At 38.9% G+C, this 13,667-nt stretch overlaps 1 protein-coding gene across 3 annotated transcripts in view; it reads right to left on the bottom strand.

Moving 5' to 3' along the window:
- The window catches only part of LOC133617958 (dipeptidyl peptidase 4-like), a 42,472-nt gene extending 29,524 nt beyond the window's left edge, over positions 1–12,948 (bottom strand). The window contains exons 1-8 of one of the 3 annotated variants that reach the window (XM_061978399.2): positions 12,894–12,948; positions 12,731–12,818; positions 6,763–6,861; positions 6,543–6,634; positions 3,929–4,003; positions 3,790–3,842; positions 3,657–3,729; positions 3,390–3,510 (exon numbers count right to left, since the gene is read on the bottom strand). In XM_061978399.2, the coding sequence (XP_061834383.1) occupies positions 3,390–3,510; positions 3,657–3,729; positions 3,790–3,842; positions 3,929–4,003; positions 6,543–6,634; positions 6,763–6,861; positions 12,731–12,818; positions 12,894–12,896 (604 nt within the window). In that variant the 5' untranslated portion in view covers positions 12,897–12,948. Of the gene's footprint in view, positions 1–3,389; positions 3,511–3,656; positions 3,730–3,789; positions 3,843–3,928; positions 4,004–6,542; positions 6,635–6,762; positions 6,862–7,385; positions 7,470–12,730; positions 12,819–12,893 lie in introns of those variants that run through there. The other 2 variants (XM_061978380.2, XM_061978390.2) reach the window with 2 other exon arrangements.
- Positions 12,949–13,667: the final 719 nt, after the last annotated feature.

Below are 13,667 nucleotides of genomic sequence, written 5' to 3'. Positions count from 1 at the left end.
CAATATCCCTAAAAAAGCTTCAAAGTGCCTGATTTTAACCATCGTTATATACACCCGTCCATTTTCCTGTGACGTCACACAGTGATGCCAATACAAACAAACATGGCGGATAGAACAGCAAGGTATAGCGACATTAGCTCGGATTCAGACTCGTATTTCAGCGGCTTAAGCGATTCAACAGATTACGCATGTATTGAAACGGATGGTTGTAGTGTGGAGGCAGGTAGCGAAAACGAAATTGAAGAAGAAACTGAAGCTATTGAGCCATGTCGGTTTGAACCGTATGCAAGCGAAACCGACGAAAACGACACGACAGCCAGCGACACGGGAGAAAGCGAGGACGAATTCGGCGATCGCCTTCTAACCAACGATTGGTATGTGTTTGTTTGGCATTAAAGGGAACTAACAACTATGAACTAGGTTTACAGCATATGAAATACATTTGGCAACAACATGCACTTTGAGAGTGCAGACAGCCCAGTTTTCATCAATTAATATATTCTGTAGACATACCCTCATCCGCTCTCTTTTCCTGAAAGCTGATCTGTCCAGTCCAGTTGGAAATGCATCTGCTTTGAGTGTCGCAGGATATCCACACATTCTTGCCATCTCAGTAGGGGCGGCGTGGCGCAGTGGAAGAGTGGCCGTGCGCGACCCGAGGGTCCCTGGTTCAATCCCCACCTAGTACCAACCTCGTCATGTCCGTTGTGTCCTGAGCAAGACACTTCACCCTTGCTCCTGATGGGTGCTGGTTAGCGCCTTGCATGGCAGCTCCCTCCATCAGTGTGTGAATGTGTGTGTGAATGGGTAAATGTGGTAGTAGTGTCAAAGCGCTTTGAGTACCTTGAAGGTAGAAAAGCGCTATACAAGTACAACCCATTTATCATTTATCATCTCTGTCGTAGCATAGCTTTCGTCGGTAAAGTGTGCAGAACAAACGTCCAATTTCTTGCCACTTTCGCATCTTTGGGCCACTGGTGCAACTTGAATCCGTCCCTGTTCGTGTTGTTACACCCTCCGACAACACCGACGAGGCATGATGTCTCCAAGGTACGGAAAACAGTCGAAAAAACGGAAAATAACAGAGCTGATTTGATTCGGTGTTTGTAATGTGTTTGAGAAAATGGCGGATTGCTACCCGAGAGCTAATATTTGAAAGGCGTTTAATTCGCCAAAATTCACCCATTTAGAGTTTGGAAATCGGTTAAAAAAATATATGGTCTTTTTTCTGCAACATCAAGGTATATATTGACGCTTACATAGGTCTGGTGATAATGTTCCCCTTTAAGAGACAGGCTAATCAGAAGCCATGGCTGACAGGGGAAGTGTACTCATTGCTCAGAGCAAAAGACGAGGCATTCAGAGTTGGAGACTCCATAGCATATGCACTCGCAAGTAGCAATCTGGCCCGGGGAAATAAACAAAAGGGCGGTATGCATAAACATTGAACAGACATTTCACTGAAGCGAAAGATTCACGTTGCTTGTTGCAGGGAGTCCAGTCAATAACTGACTATACACCCTGCCCCTCACGGATGTGTCACACTGACCTCCTGTTTCCAGATAAACTGAACACCTATGCATGTTTTGATGCAAAAAACACCACACATACACAGACACTGCTGCCAGCACCAAACAAGCAGGCACTAAAACTCATCACAACTGGAGTACAGAAGGGCCTGGCTATCATCAACCCATGCAAGGCTGCTGGGCCAGATAACATCCCTGGACATGTTCTCAAAAACTGTGCTCAGCAGCTCATGGATGTTTTCATGAACATCTTCCAGCATCTCGGTCCAACAAGCTGTGGTGCCGACCTGCGTCAAAAGCGCGACAATCATTCCTGTCAGCCTGTCTTGATTTCCGCCCTGGAGCTCTTACACCAATAGTAATTAAGTTTTTTAAATACCTGGTCATGCAGCACATTAAAAACTGCCTCCCAGCTGACCATGACCCACTACAATTGGCTTGCAGAAAAAACACACAGAAGACGCCTTTTCCACCATGCTCCATCTCACGCCGTCTCACCTTGAGCAAAAAAAAAACCCCATCTACGCCAGTTTCCTGTTCATGGACTTCAGCAGTGCCTTCAATACCATTATACCAGTGCACCTGGTTGAAGAGGTCCAGCTGTTAAAGATGGACAACCCAATCTGTAACTGGGTTTGCAACTTATTGACTCAGCGACAGCAGACACTTAGGGTGGGCAGTCGTACATCACAGACCAATAGTGACCACAGGCTCTCCACAGGGCTGCTTCATGAGCCCTTTGCTCTTAAGCCTGCTCACCTTTGACTGCACTGCCAGATTCAGCAACTACGGTTTGAAATTCATAGAAGACAACGGTGGTGGGCCTAAAAAAGGACAGCAGCGAGTCTGCATACAGGGAAGAGGGGGAAACAGCTTTGTTCGGGTGCATTTCTAATGACCTCATCCTCAATGTGGACAAAGATTGAGTTTGTTATCGATTTCAGGAAGGCTTGGCAAACAGGATCATGTACCACTATTTATCAACAGAACTGCCATTAAGAGGGTAAGCAGTGTGAAGTACCTGGGGGTTCACATTGTTATGACCTCACTTCAATCACTGATACTTCGGTGGTACTCAAAAAAGCACAGCATCGGCTCCACTCTCCCCGAGACTCAGGAAAACAGGTCTCCTGACCACACACCACACCACCTTCTCTAGAGACACAGTTGAATGCATCCTGACCTATAGCTTCACCACCTGGGACGGTGTCCCACTTCGATGTCTGATGGAGTTATCCCAATATCGTTGCATCAGTAGCGCCACCTCCATCATCATAGGCTCATTCCACTCCTCCCACCACATTTTCTATGTTGCCACCAGGGACCAGATACTGCCGGATTGGCTGCAAATCTAGCAGGACGCTTCAACTTCTTTCTTTCTCCAGGCTGTACGACTAATTAATGGAGTGTCCCCCATCGCCACATACACACCCACACTCACCCAAACAGCTGTCTAGTTAAGCGATTGAATGCACTGAAAATTGGATTGTTTTTATCCGATTGTATTGCTATGCATTAGTTTACTGTGTTGTTTATATTTTATATGATGTATACTATTTTATGAATATTTTTATTTGCTCTGTAGTCACTGATCGAGAAAAGGAATTTTGTTCTCTTGGGTATGTAAATGCTCAGTGAAAAGGGCCAACAAATAGGTTTGACCTTTGGTATAGTCCATAGGTGTGACTGTGATTGTGAACGCTTGTTTTAGTTTGTGTCCTGTGATTGACTGATAACTGGTCCAGGGTGAATGTACCCCACCTCTCACGCAAAATCAGCTGGGAAAGGCTCCAGCTCACTTAGGACCCTATAAGGACAAATGGTGGAGCGAAAAGATTTGCCATTTCTTTATTTGCTTACCTTCATACACCCAATCTGGAATTCCATTTAAAATGTGGTTCTCCTTGCCATTAAATGTAACTTGCTGGACCCGTGAATCTGGGCTGGTCTTTATGTACACATTATTTTCCCTAACAAAAGCCTAGGAATCCAAAAGAGAAAATCCATGTGAACACTCCATAATCCATCTCTAGTTGGGAGTTGTCAAGTGTTTGGGAAAGGCGGATCAAGGTTTGACTCATTGATCACGTTGAAGCTGACAGTGCAAAAGCCCTTGATCACACTCACCAGTTTGTTGCCTTCAGGAGCCCATGCCAAATACTGGACTTCTTGAGCAAGGTCAGAATCTTCCAAGAATTTGCTGAGATAAATTATGATAGTATCAAATCATGTATAAAAAATACAAATCCTGCATACTTACTCCAAAGTCCGATCGTAGATTGAATATGAAGCCGTAAATGAATGCCTCCAAAGCTAGCAGAACAGAAACACTTCAGTCATTCTGATGCATTTGCTAAATCATTTATATTAAATTAATGTACAATAATAAACTGTCTTACCTTGGTGCGGTTGCTCATAAATGCCACATATCTGCGGTTAGCGGAAAGCTGGTAGTCAGAAGCGCCTTTTTCATTCTGTTTGAATAAAGGGAATTCATTTTGTCATATCAAAGCAATTTGAACCGATTTAAAAATTATATTAATGAGTGCTTATAGAAATTGTTTGGGACATACTTAAAGTTACTTTTAAGCAACATCACACAGTATTTAGACTTGAACAATACAAAGGAGTAAGAAGATGCCAATCATGTTTAATCCCACCCTCCTCCATGTGTTTTAACAAATTGGTCTATCAGAAGGAGCTGGGTAACAAAAAAATATTTCTCTCAAAATAAATATTTAAGATTTAATATTTTATCTTTAATAAAATCTGATTTTATCTTCATTATACTCTTGCTTTTTTGCAGTGTGAAACATTCAGGGATTGATTGTGAGCCGTTCCACTGAATACGTGTCATTTGATTGTTGTAACTCTCAAAATAAAATGTTTTCAACTCTAAATCTGATATCAAATAGTTTTTAATTTTTGTGCAAGTTTCCTAAGCTGAAGATGACTTATTTGAGTAACAAGACGGAACGTAAATTTAAGGGAATGTTTACATTTTTGTTACATTTACATTATTAGCATGTTTAAACTAAACTAATTTCAGTGATACATAATAAAAATAAACACATTTAAAAATATATTTTAATTAACAGCACTACGCTGCAATTCTAATCTACAGTCAAAGTAATCGAATATACAGAAAACAAACGAGTGAACTTACTTTTGTTCTTCACATGGACCATGTGATTTGTGGAATATTACAGATTTTTCAGAGGGGGTAGCGGGACTGATTGAAAACCCACCAATATAGGAATGTTAACTTATTTTAAAAAAAAAAGAAAAAAAGATGTACTTAAGGTGTAACATATGTATAACATTTACAAAAGATGTACATGATTATATTTTATGGTAGAGTCTAATTTTAGGAAGCAAGGACAGGTAGCAAGTGCATTTTCTCTGGTGTTCAAGGTAGTTAAAATGTATCTTAATTGTATTAATCAAATATGTAATCAGATAAATGTGCAGGATACTTTACTTAAAGGGGCCCTATTGTGCAAATCTAACATTTCTAACCTATTGGTACAGTACCTGTTTATATGTATTTGGTATATGCATAAGTCCTGAAAATTTGAAATCAAACCGTGGATTGCAGAGATATTTACAAAACTATCTTGCCTTACTCCCTACTTCCTCCAAATGGTCTGTTTGGAATTTGTCAGTCCTGTGACGTTTTTCTGGCCAGTGAAGTATGCGGTTATCTCTATACATGGTAAAGGTCTTTGTGTGAATCCGCCATTTTATTTATCGTTCCAGCATTTGTAGTTCTAACGAGGTACGACCAAGGTACGACACGAAAAACAAAAATGCTGTCATTGCTTATTTTCACCAGCACAAGTTACGACACAAACTTTCAGCCTCATCTGAAGTGAAAAGTGCCTAACTTTTGTGATTCATGGCATTGCGCCTTCAACTCGGAAGCTTTGAGTGCTTGCTAAGAAGAGTCCTGCTTCCCACAAACTTTCCGAAAAAACTACTTTTACTGGCATGCTCAGTGCCTACTATTTATGGCAAAGGAGGAGACAATGAAACTGTAAGTAATAACATTAGGTTAGAAATGTGTAAATGATACGTTAGCATTGTTAGCTTAAGTTGTTGTGTAGCTAACTTAACCTTCTAATGTAAGACAATAGTTCACGTGCTGGGGCAAAATAAATAATTTTCCCAAAGATGACTTTTAATGGAATTAGTGCCTTCTGTGTTTGGCAATGGACACGTTAGTATCATAATCCGTTATTACGTTTGCGATGTCGCTCGTAGCGTGGCTTACTGCAGCCAGCTTGAGCCTCCATTCTTTACAAGTGTTCAAAGCAGCAGCAGTGAAAGTATTAAAATGATATAGAACAGAAAAGCATTATATTGTAAATATACAGATGGATATGTTCAGGATATAGCATTGGGGAGAGACAGACTCTGTAGAAGTTTAACCTTAGTGTATAGTTAAGACCGGACCAGACTTAATTTCGCTCATCCGCCCGCATAGTCTCCTTATCGGCAAGACAATAAAACATGGTGAGCCCATTGGTCTCGTTCTGGGATGTTGCGTTGTAGTGAAAGTCCCTCAAAACAGATGGCTGGTGCTGGTAATAGATGTCCAAAGTGCACAATAAAAGCAAGAAAGCTAAAAATAAACTACAAAACATTTCTGCCCGGCGGGTACAAATGCTGACTCATGTGTGAGGAGGCGTGGTGAAAAGGGGTTCATTTGCATCTGACAACTCCGCCTTTCAAAACGAGCTGCTTTAAAATTTAGCAAGAATATGATCTGTAAAACAAAATCTGTGCAAAAAGTTCACCCGAGAACCATCATTACATGTTATGTAGACCATAATGAAGTGTTTTAAAAATGAAAAAAAATCATAATATGACCCCTTTAATAAGAATGTATTTTACAGTTAATTCTATCCTGCATTTATACATTTTATTTCCCGGGGGTGCAAAAGGCACACATTGGGTTGAATGGTCCTGGTGCCGATTCATCACTACATCAACACAACGTGGACGACTTACAAATTGGTCTCTGCTGATGAACATGGAGGACTCTCCTGTGGCCACATTATAGAGATAGACGGAGCCTTGTCGCTTCTGTAGATACTCGTCGTCTACGAAGAAAATTATGTTATTTGTACTACAGTCTAGCTAACGGATGGAAAGCCAGAAAAGCTTCTGCAATACCAAAGTGATAAAATAAGACTAAGCGTAAAAGTTGTGTAGACCTTCATGGCCTCACCTGAGATCCACCTCATGCTGTAAGTCCTGGGTTTGAGGGAACTGTTGAAGACATCCATCAATGTAAAGGATGCCCTGTCTTCGGTTCCATCCTGCTCCTCTGAAACATGAGAAAAGTAGATGCTGAATACCAGGAAAGCACAGTGGAAGAATGCTTGGCACATCTGTGTTAAAATATCAGCTCAAGCGTTTGAGTTTCGTTCATCTACCAACAGAACAATCCACATCTTTTATGGTATTTTACTCATTTTACGTCCTACAGTATAACCCGTTATTGTTTGGATACCCATCAAGGTGGACCAACTCATCATATTCTGGTCTGTTCTATTTTCTAAAAAGATGACATCGACATACTTAGTCAAGCGTTCTTGTCAACGTAAAACATGAGCGCTTCATTGGTCAATTGTATAAAAAATGGGTCTGTGTATGTCGACATGTGTTGTTTGTAGTATAGCTGTTCAAAGACGCAGAAAGCTGAGGTGGCAGTGTGCAGGTAAAAAGGTATTTAATGTAGTGACACAATCAAAAGACACTGAAGCATAGGATAGGCTACGCAAAACTAAACTAAACTAAACAGGCGACAAAACAACAAAAACGGAATGCTGGATCACAGCAAAAACTTACTGGTGAAAATGCAAGGCAGGAGAAGCACCCACAATGTATAAACATACATGACATGTCAATCAATGTTCCAAAACCGAAACATAACAGCCGCACAACTTAAATAGTCTTGATTGTTGACAGAGAACAGGTGTGTAGTGCAGCGGTCAAAGGGCAGGAGTAAAGTTGTTGCAGGGAAACACACACAAAACAGGAAGTGCAACCAAACTAAGAGCGCAAGACAGGAAGTAAGATACTAAACACAGGGAAACGTCAAAAAACTCAAAAGAATATATAGAATACATGCAGATCATGAGAATGCCCACAATACTTGGAGGAGGCGATGCAAATATTATCATTTAGCACTTGCAAAGTGATTGATCAAGTTTGGAACTGTCTTCGCACATTTGGAAGGTACGTGCAAAGTGACACAGTTACGCACAAAAAGCTGTGAGAGCCCTGGAGGAAACAGCCAATGATTGCAACAACATCACTGAAGATGTGACCGGAAGCGTCGGCAGAATGCCTTTTACAGTGAGAAAGGAGGAGATTTGTGTTGCAATCACAGACGATGGAGAGAGAATATTCCATATGTCTGTGTGTCAATATATTTGAAATTCAAATACAATAAACACCTCAATTTATGTTCTGTAACCAAGCCCTTAACTTAAAACTCATGTCTATCAAATCAATGTCTCCCATGGAAATACATTTAAATCAATTTAATCCAGGATTGACACCTCCAAAACAGCCCAATTTTAACATGTAACAACAAGACTTTAAACAAACTTTGAGACAAAAAATGTTGTATAAAAAAATACACTATAATGTACTTCTAACTTCCATGATATCTCCTTCCAGCTACTTCTCTGTCAAACACACCATCAGCAGCTTTTTAATATTATCATGGATAAATATCCGCCGTTTCGGTATTATTTTAACAATCGTGGCTGGCGTTAGACTCATTCTGCTTCAGTATAGTCCAGACGAGCAGTGATACGCTTGAATTGCTTTGCTAAGTTGGAGATACGCTTGCTTTCTTTTTTAAAATTCAATAAATATCATCTACTTCCTATTCTCAGCACTGCCCTTCACACTGACTTTCTTCCTTTCCATGGTTTGAAAACATCTTTATTGATGTCCCAGAACACATTTACCTAAAACACATCACTTTCTGTTCATCTACACACAGGCGGAGTTGCAACCTTCAAATCAAAGTACAGTGATAAATACACCCTGATCTTTCATTTATACTGCATACACATATTCCTTGGAATGAATTTACATTACAATTCTTCATATTATACCACACTTTACAATAACGCAATATGACTAATGCCTTTTGTGGCAAATGACGCTTAAACTTGCTTAAGCACTTGACGCAATTATAACTTAATATATATTTTTGTGTGTGTGTGTGTGTGTATATAAGGGCTGCCAAACGATTAAAATGTCACAATTAATTGTGGTTTGTTCATTGTTAACTCAAAATTAATCCTGATAATCTCTAATCAATATACTTTTTTGTCATTATAAGCATACCTTAGACCAGGGGTAGGGAACCTATGGCTCTCGAGCCAGATGTGGCTCTTTTGATGACTGCATCTGGCTCTCAGATAAATCTTAGCTGACATTACTTAACAGGATAAGTACTGAATAATTCCGCTGGTAATCACAGTGTTAAAAATAACGTTCAAAATATAAAACATTCTCATGCATTTTAATCCATCCATCCGTTTTCTACCGCACCTGTTTAAGAAGTCGCATTAATGGTAAGAAGTATTTTATTTATTATTGGTTAGCTTCAGAAAAACAATGTTATTAAAAAGAATGAGATACTTATTATACTCTAAAAATGTTGGTCTTACTTAAAAATGCACTTATTTAGTTGTATTCAGTGTTAAAAAAAATATTATATGGCTCTCACGGAAATACATTTTAAAATATTTGGCTTTCATGGCTCTCTCAGCCAAAAAGGTTCCCGACCCCTGCCTTAGACCAATAATTTTTACGTTTTATTGCGTTAAGTGTTTAAGCATGTTTTATATATATATATATATATATATATATATATATATATATATATATATATATATATATATATATATATATATATATATATATGTATATATACACAGGTAAAAGCCAGTAAATTAGAATATTTTGAAAAACTTGATTTATTTCAGTAATTGCATTCAAAAGGTGTAACTTGTACATTATATTTATTCATTGCACACAGACTGATGCATTCAAATGTTTATTTCATTTAATTTTGATGATTTGAAGTGGCAACAAATGAAAATCCAAAATTCCGTGTGTCACAAAATTAGAATATTACTTAAGGCTAATACAAAAAAGGGATTTTTAGAAATGTTGGCCAACTGAAAAGTATGAAAATGAAAAATATGAGCATGTACAATACTCAATACTTGGTTGGAGCTCCTTTTGCCTCAATTACTGCGTTAATGTGGCGTGGCATGGAGTCGATGAGTTTCTGGCACTGCTCAGGTGTTATGAGAGCCCAGGTTGCTCTGATAGTGGCCTTCAACTCTTCTGCGTTTTTGGGTCTGGCATTCTGCATCTTCCTTTTCACAATACCCCACAGATTTTCTATGGGGCTAAGGTCAGGGGAGTTGGCGGGCCAATTTAGAACAGAAATACCATGGTCCGTAAACCAGGCACGGGTAGATTTTGCGCTGTGTGCAGGCGCCAAGTCCTGTTGGAACTTGAAATCTCCATCTCCATAGAGCAGGTCAGCAGCAGGAAGCATGAAGTGCTCTAAAACTTGCTGGTAGACGGCTGCGTTGACCCTGGATCTCAGGAAACAGAGTGGACCGACACCAGCAGATGACATGGCACCCCAAACCATCACCCAACCATGCAAATTTTGCATTTCCTTTGGGAATCGAGGTCCCAGAGTCTGGAGGAAGACAGGAGAGGCACAGGATCCACGTTGCCTGAAGTCTAGTGTAAAGTTTCCAACATCAGTGATGGTTTGGGGTGCCATGTCATCTGCTGGTGTCGGTCCACTCTGTTTCCTGAGATCCAGGGTCAACGCAGCCGTCTACCAGCAAGTTTTAGAGCACTTCATGCTTCCTGCTGCTGACCTGCTCTATGGAGATGGAGATTTCAAGTTCCAACAGGACTTGGCGCCTGCACACAGCGCAAAATCTACCCGTGCCTGGTTTACGGACCATGGTATTTCTGTTCTAAATTGGCCCGCCAACTCCGCTGACCTTAGCCCCATAGAAAATCTGTGGGGTATTGTGAAAAGGAAGATGCAGAATGCCAGACCCAAAAACGCAGAAGAGTTGAAGGCCACTATCAGAGCAACCTGGGCTCTCATAACACCTGAGCAGTGCCAGAAACTCATCGACTCCATGCCACGCCACATTAACGCAGTAATTGAGGCAAAAGGAGCTCCAACCAAGTATTGAGTATTGTACATGCTCATATTTTTCATTTTCATACTTTTCAGTTGGCCAACATTTCTAAAAATCCCTTTTTTGTATTAGCCTTAAGTAATATTCTAATTTTGTGACACACGGAATTTTGGATTTTCATTTGTTGCCACTTCAAATCATCAAAATTAAATGAAATAAACATTTGAATGCATCAGTCTGTGTGCAATGAATAAATATAATGTACAAGTTACACCTTTTGAATGCAATTACTGAAATAAATCAAGTTATTCAAAATATTCTAATTTACTGGCTTTTACCTGTATATATATTCCAAAGACATGCACCTGGGGATAGGTTGATTGGCAACACTAAATTGGCCCTAGTGTGTGGATGTGAGTGTGAATGTTGTCTGTCTATCTGTGTTGGCCCTGTGATGAGGTGGCGACTTGTCCAGGGTGTACCCCGCCTTCCGCCCGATTGTAGCTGAGATTGGCTCCAGCGCCCCCCGCGACCCCAAAGGGAATAAGCGGCAGGAAATGGATGGATGGATGGATGGATGGATATATATATATATATATATATATATATATATATATATGTATATATATATATATATATATATATATATATATATATATATATATTCAGTACAGGCCAAAAGTTTGAACACACCTTCTCATTTCAATGTGTTTTTTTACATTTTCATGACTATTTACATTGTAGATAGTCACTGAAGGCATCAAAACTATGACCCCTGTAAAGTGAAAACCCTTTCAGGTAACTACCTCTTGAAGCTCATCAAGAGAATGCAAAGAGTGTGAAAAACAGTAATCATAGCAAATGGTGGCTATTTTGAAGAAACTAGAATACGAAACATGTTTTCACCTTTTTTTGTTAAGTACATAACTCCAGATGTGGTCATTCATAGTTTTGATGCTTTCAGTGACAATCAGTCATGAAAATAAAGAAAACTCATTAAATGAGAAGGTGTGTCCAAACTTTTGGCTTGTATTGTATATATATATATATATATATATATATATATATATATATATATATGTATGTGTGGGGGGAAAAAATCACAAGACTATTTCATCTCGAGATGAAATAGTCTTGTGATTTTTTTTCCCCACACATACATATATTGCGCTCTACTACGGTATCGAGCACTATTTTTTGGATAACCTTATTAAGACATATATATATATATATATATATATATATATATATATATATATATATATATATATATATATATATATATATATATATATACATATATATTTATATATATGTATGACTGCAGCTGGGTTTGGCTCCAGCCACTGCTCACGACTCCGAGAGGGACAAGCGGTAGAAAGTGGATGGATGGATGGATGTATATACAAGTATATCTAACCTGCTTCAAAGTATCACTTGTTGCTGGTACATGGAGAAATCCAATCAATCCAATCCACTTTATTTATATAGCACATTTAAACGGGTAGGATTTAAATAAACTCTTGCTACCCCTTATTGGACATGTTAAATTGTATGAACAAGATATTCAATATTCAGCATGTTCATATTCTACTTAACCATTATCATGGTTTTACAATAAGAACTACTGTACAGTGTGTTGGCTTTTCAGGCGTGACTTTTTTCACAACTATTTATTTTTTGGACAAATAATTTTTCTCATATTTTTTGTTCATTGATATAATTTTGGTGAATAAAAAAAGTGCACTGGATGGAACGTTTAAAGTTCATGGTAACATCACGCATATATGAGGTCAATTTCCCATGTAATTTTGACATCATGATAATACCCATAAAGAAGGGGAGGGGCAGGGCAGCATGATGTTAAAGGTTGCCAATAACTGATAATGACAGGAAGGGACAGCACTAAAATCTCAACTTTTATCACACAGCCTTAAAAAAAAGTAACTATCAGGAAGAATGTAATCAAACAAAAATAAGACTTACCCTTCAAATAAATGACAGTGGGCACCGTGATGAGAACAACGACGATGGCCAGTCCAGAGACACCAAGGACCACCGTGGCAATGGAGACCTGAGTGGACGTAAACTCAGTGAACACTCGTAGAAAAACATCAAGCTGAAAAAGTGTGTTCTCTCATGAACTAACCATGACTTAAAGAACAGTCAGGATATGTTTTGGAAAGAAATGACAACAGGATCCATGCAGCGGCAGAAAGGTGTGCGGAAAGGTTGTTGTGCGTCTGTCACACGTTGCTGTTAAATATTACCTGAGGTTTCATAGTCAGGACAATAAATAGGCAAGCAGCAGAGCAAAGTTTGTCAAGTTCAACCAACTTTGGAGGAAGTGAGTTTTGTTTCTTTGGAGTCATTGAAATTAAACATATTTCATTATTCTTACCAAAGCAACAAAAAATAACTGATAAACTACAATATTTGTATCATTTATGTTTATATTATTATTATTTAGTATGAGTCTTGGATTGTGTCAATATGGTTTATTTTGCACCCAAATGTTCACGGGACATGTTTACTATAGAGAGTAGACCAGAGGTGTCAAACGTACGGCCGGCAGCCCGCAAAATGAGATTTCTCAGTATAAATATGAGCTGCAATTTTTTAATGAAAGAAACTGCTGTTCTAAATGTGTCCACTGGATGTCGCAATAGCAATTGAAGTGTAACCCACGTCACACGTGACACTGTTTAAAGATGACGTGTCAGCTGACTTTAACAAAATGGTAAGATGCAAAGACGTAAGTCAAAATGACCATCATCTTTGTAGTTAGAATTCCATGCAGTGTTCGCAAATTGTTGATGTGCACTTTGATATCCACTGTAAAAATGTGTGTTTTTTCATTTGTTGTTTGTTCTATTTTATTTTATGTGTAAATCTACCACATTCATATTGGTTAAGTTTGTAG

This window comes from Nerophis lumbriciformis, linkage group LG01 (assembly GCF_033978685.3).
Source record: "Nerophis lumbriciformis linkage group LG01, RoL_Nlum_v2.1, whole genome shotgun sequence".
NCBI classification, from domain to species: domain Eukaryota; kingdom Metazoa; phylum Chordata; class Actinopteri; order Syngnathiformes; family Syngnathidae; genus Nerophis; species Nerophis lumbriciformis.
This window is presented reverse-complemented; position numbering and strand designations above follow the sequence as displayed.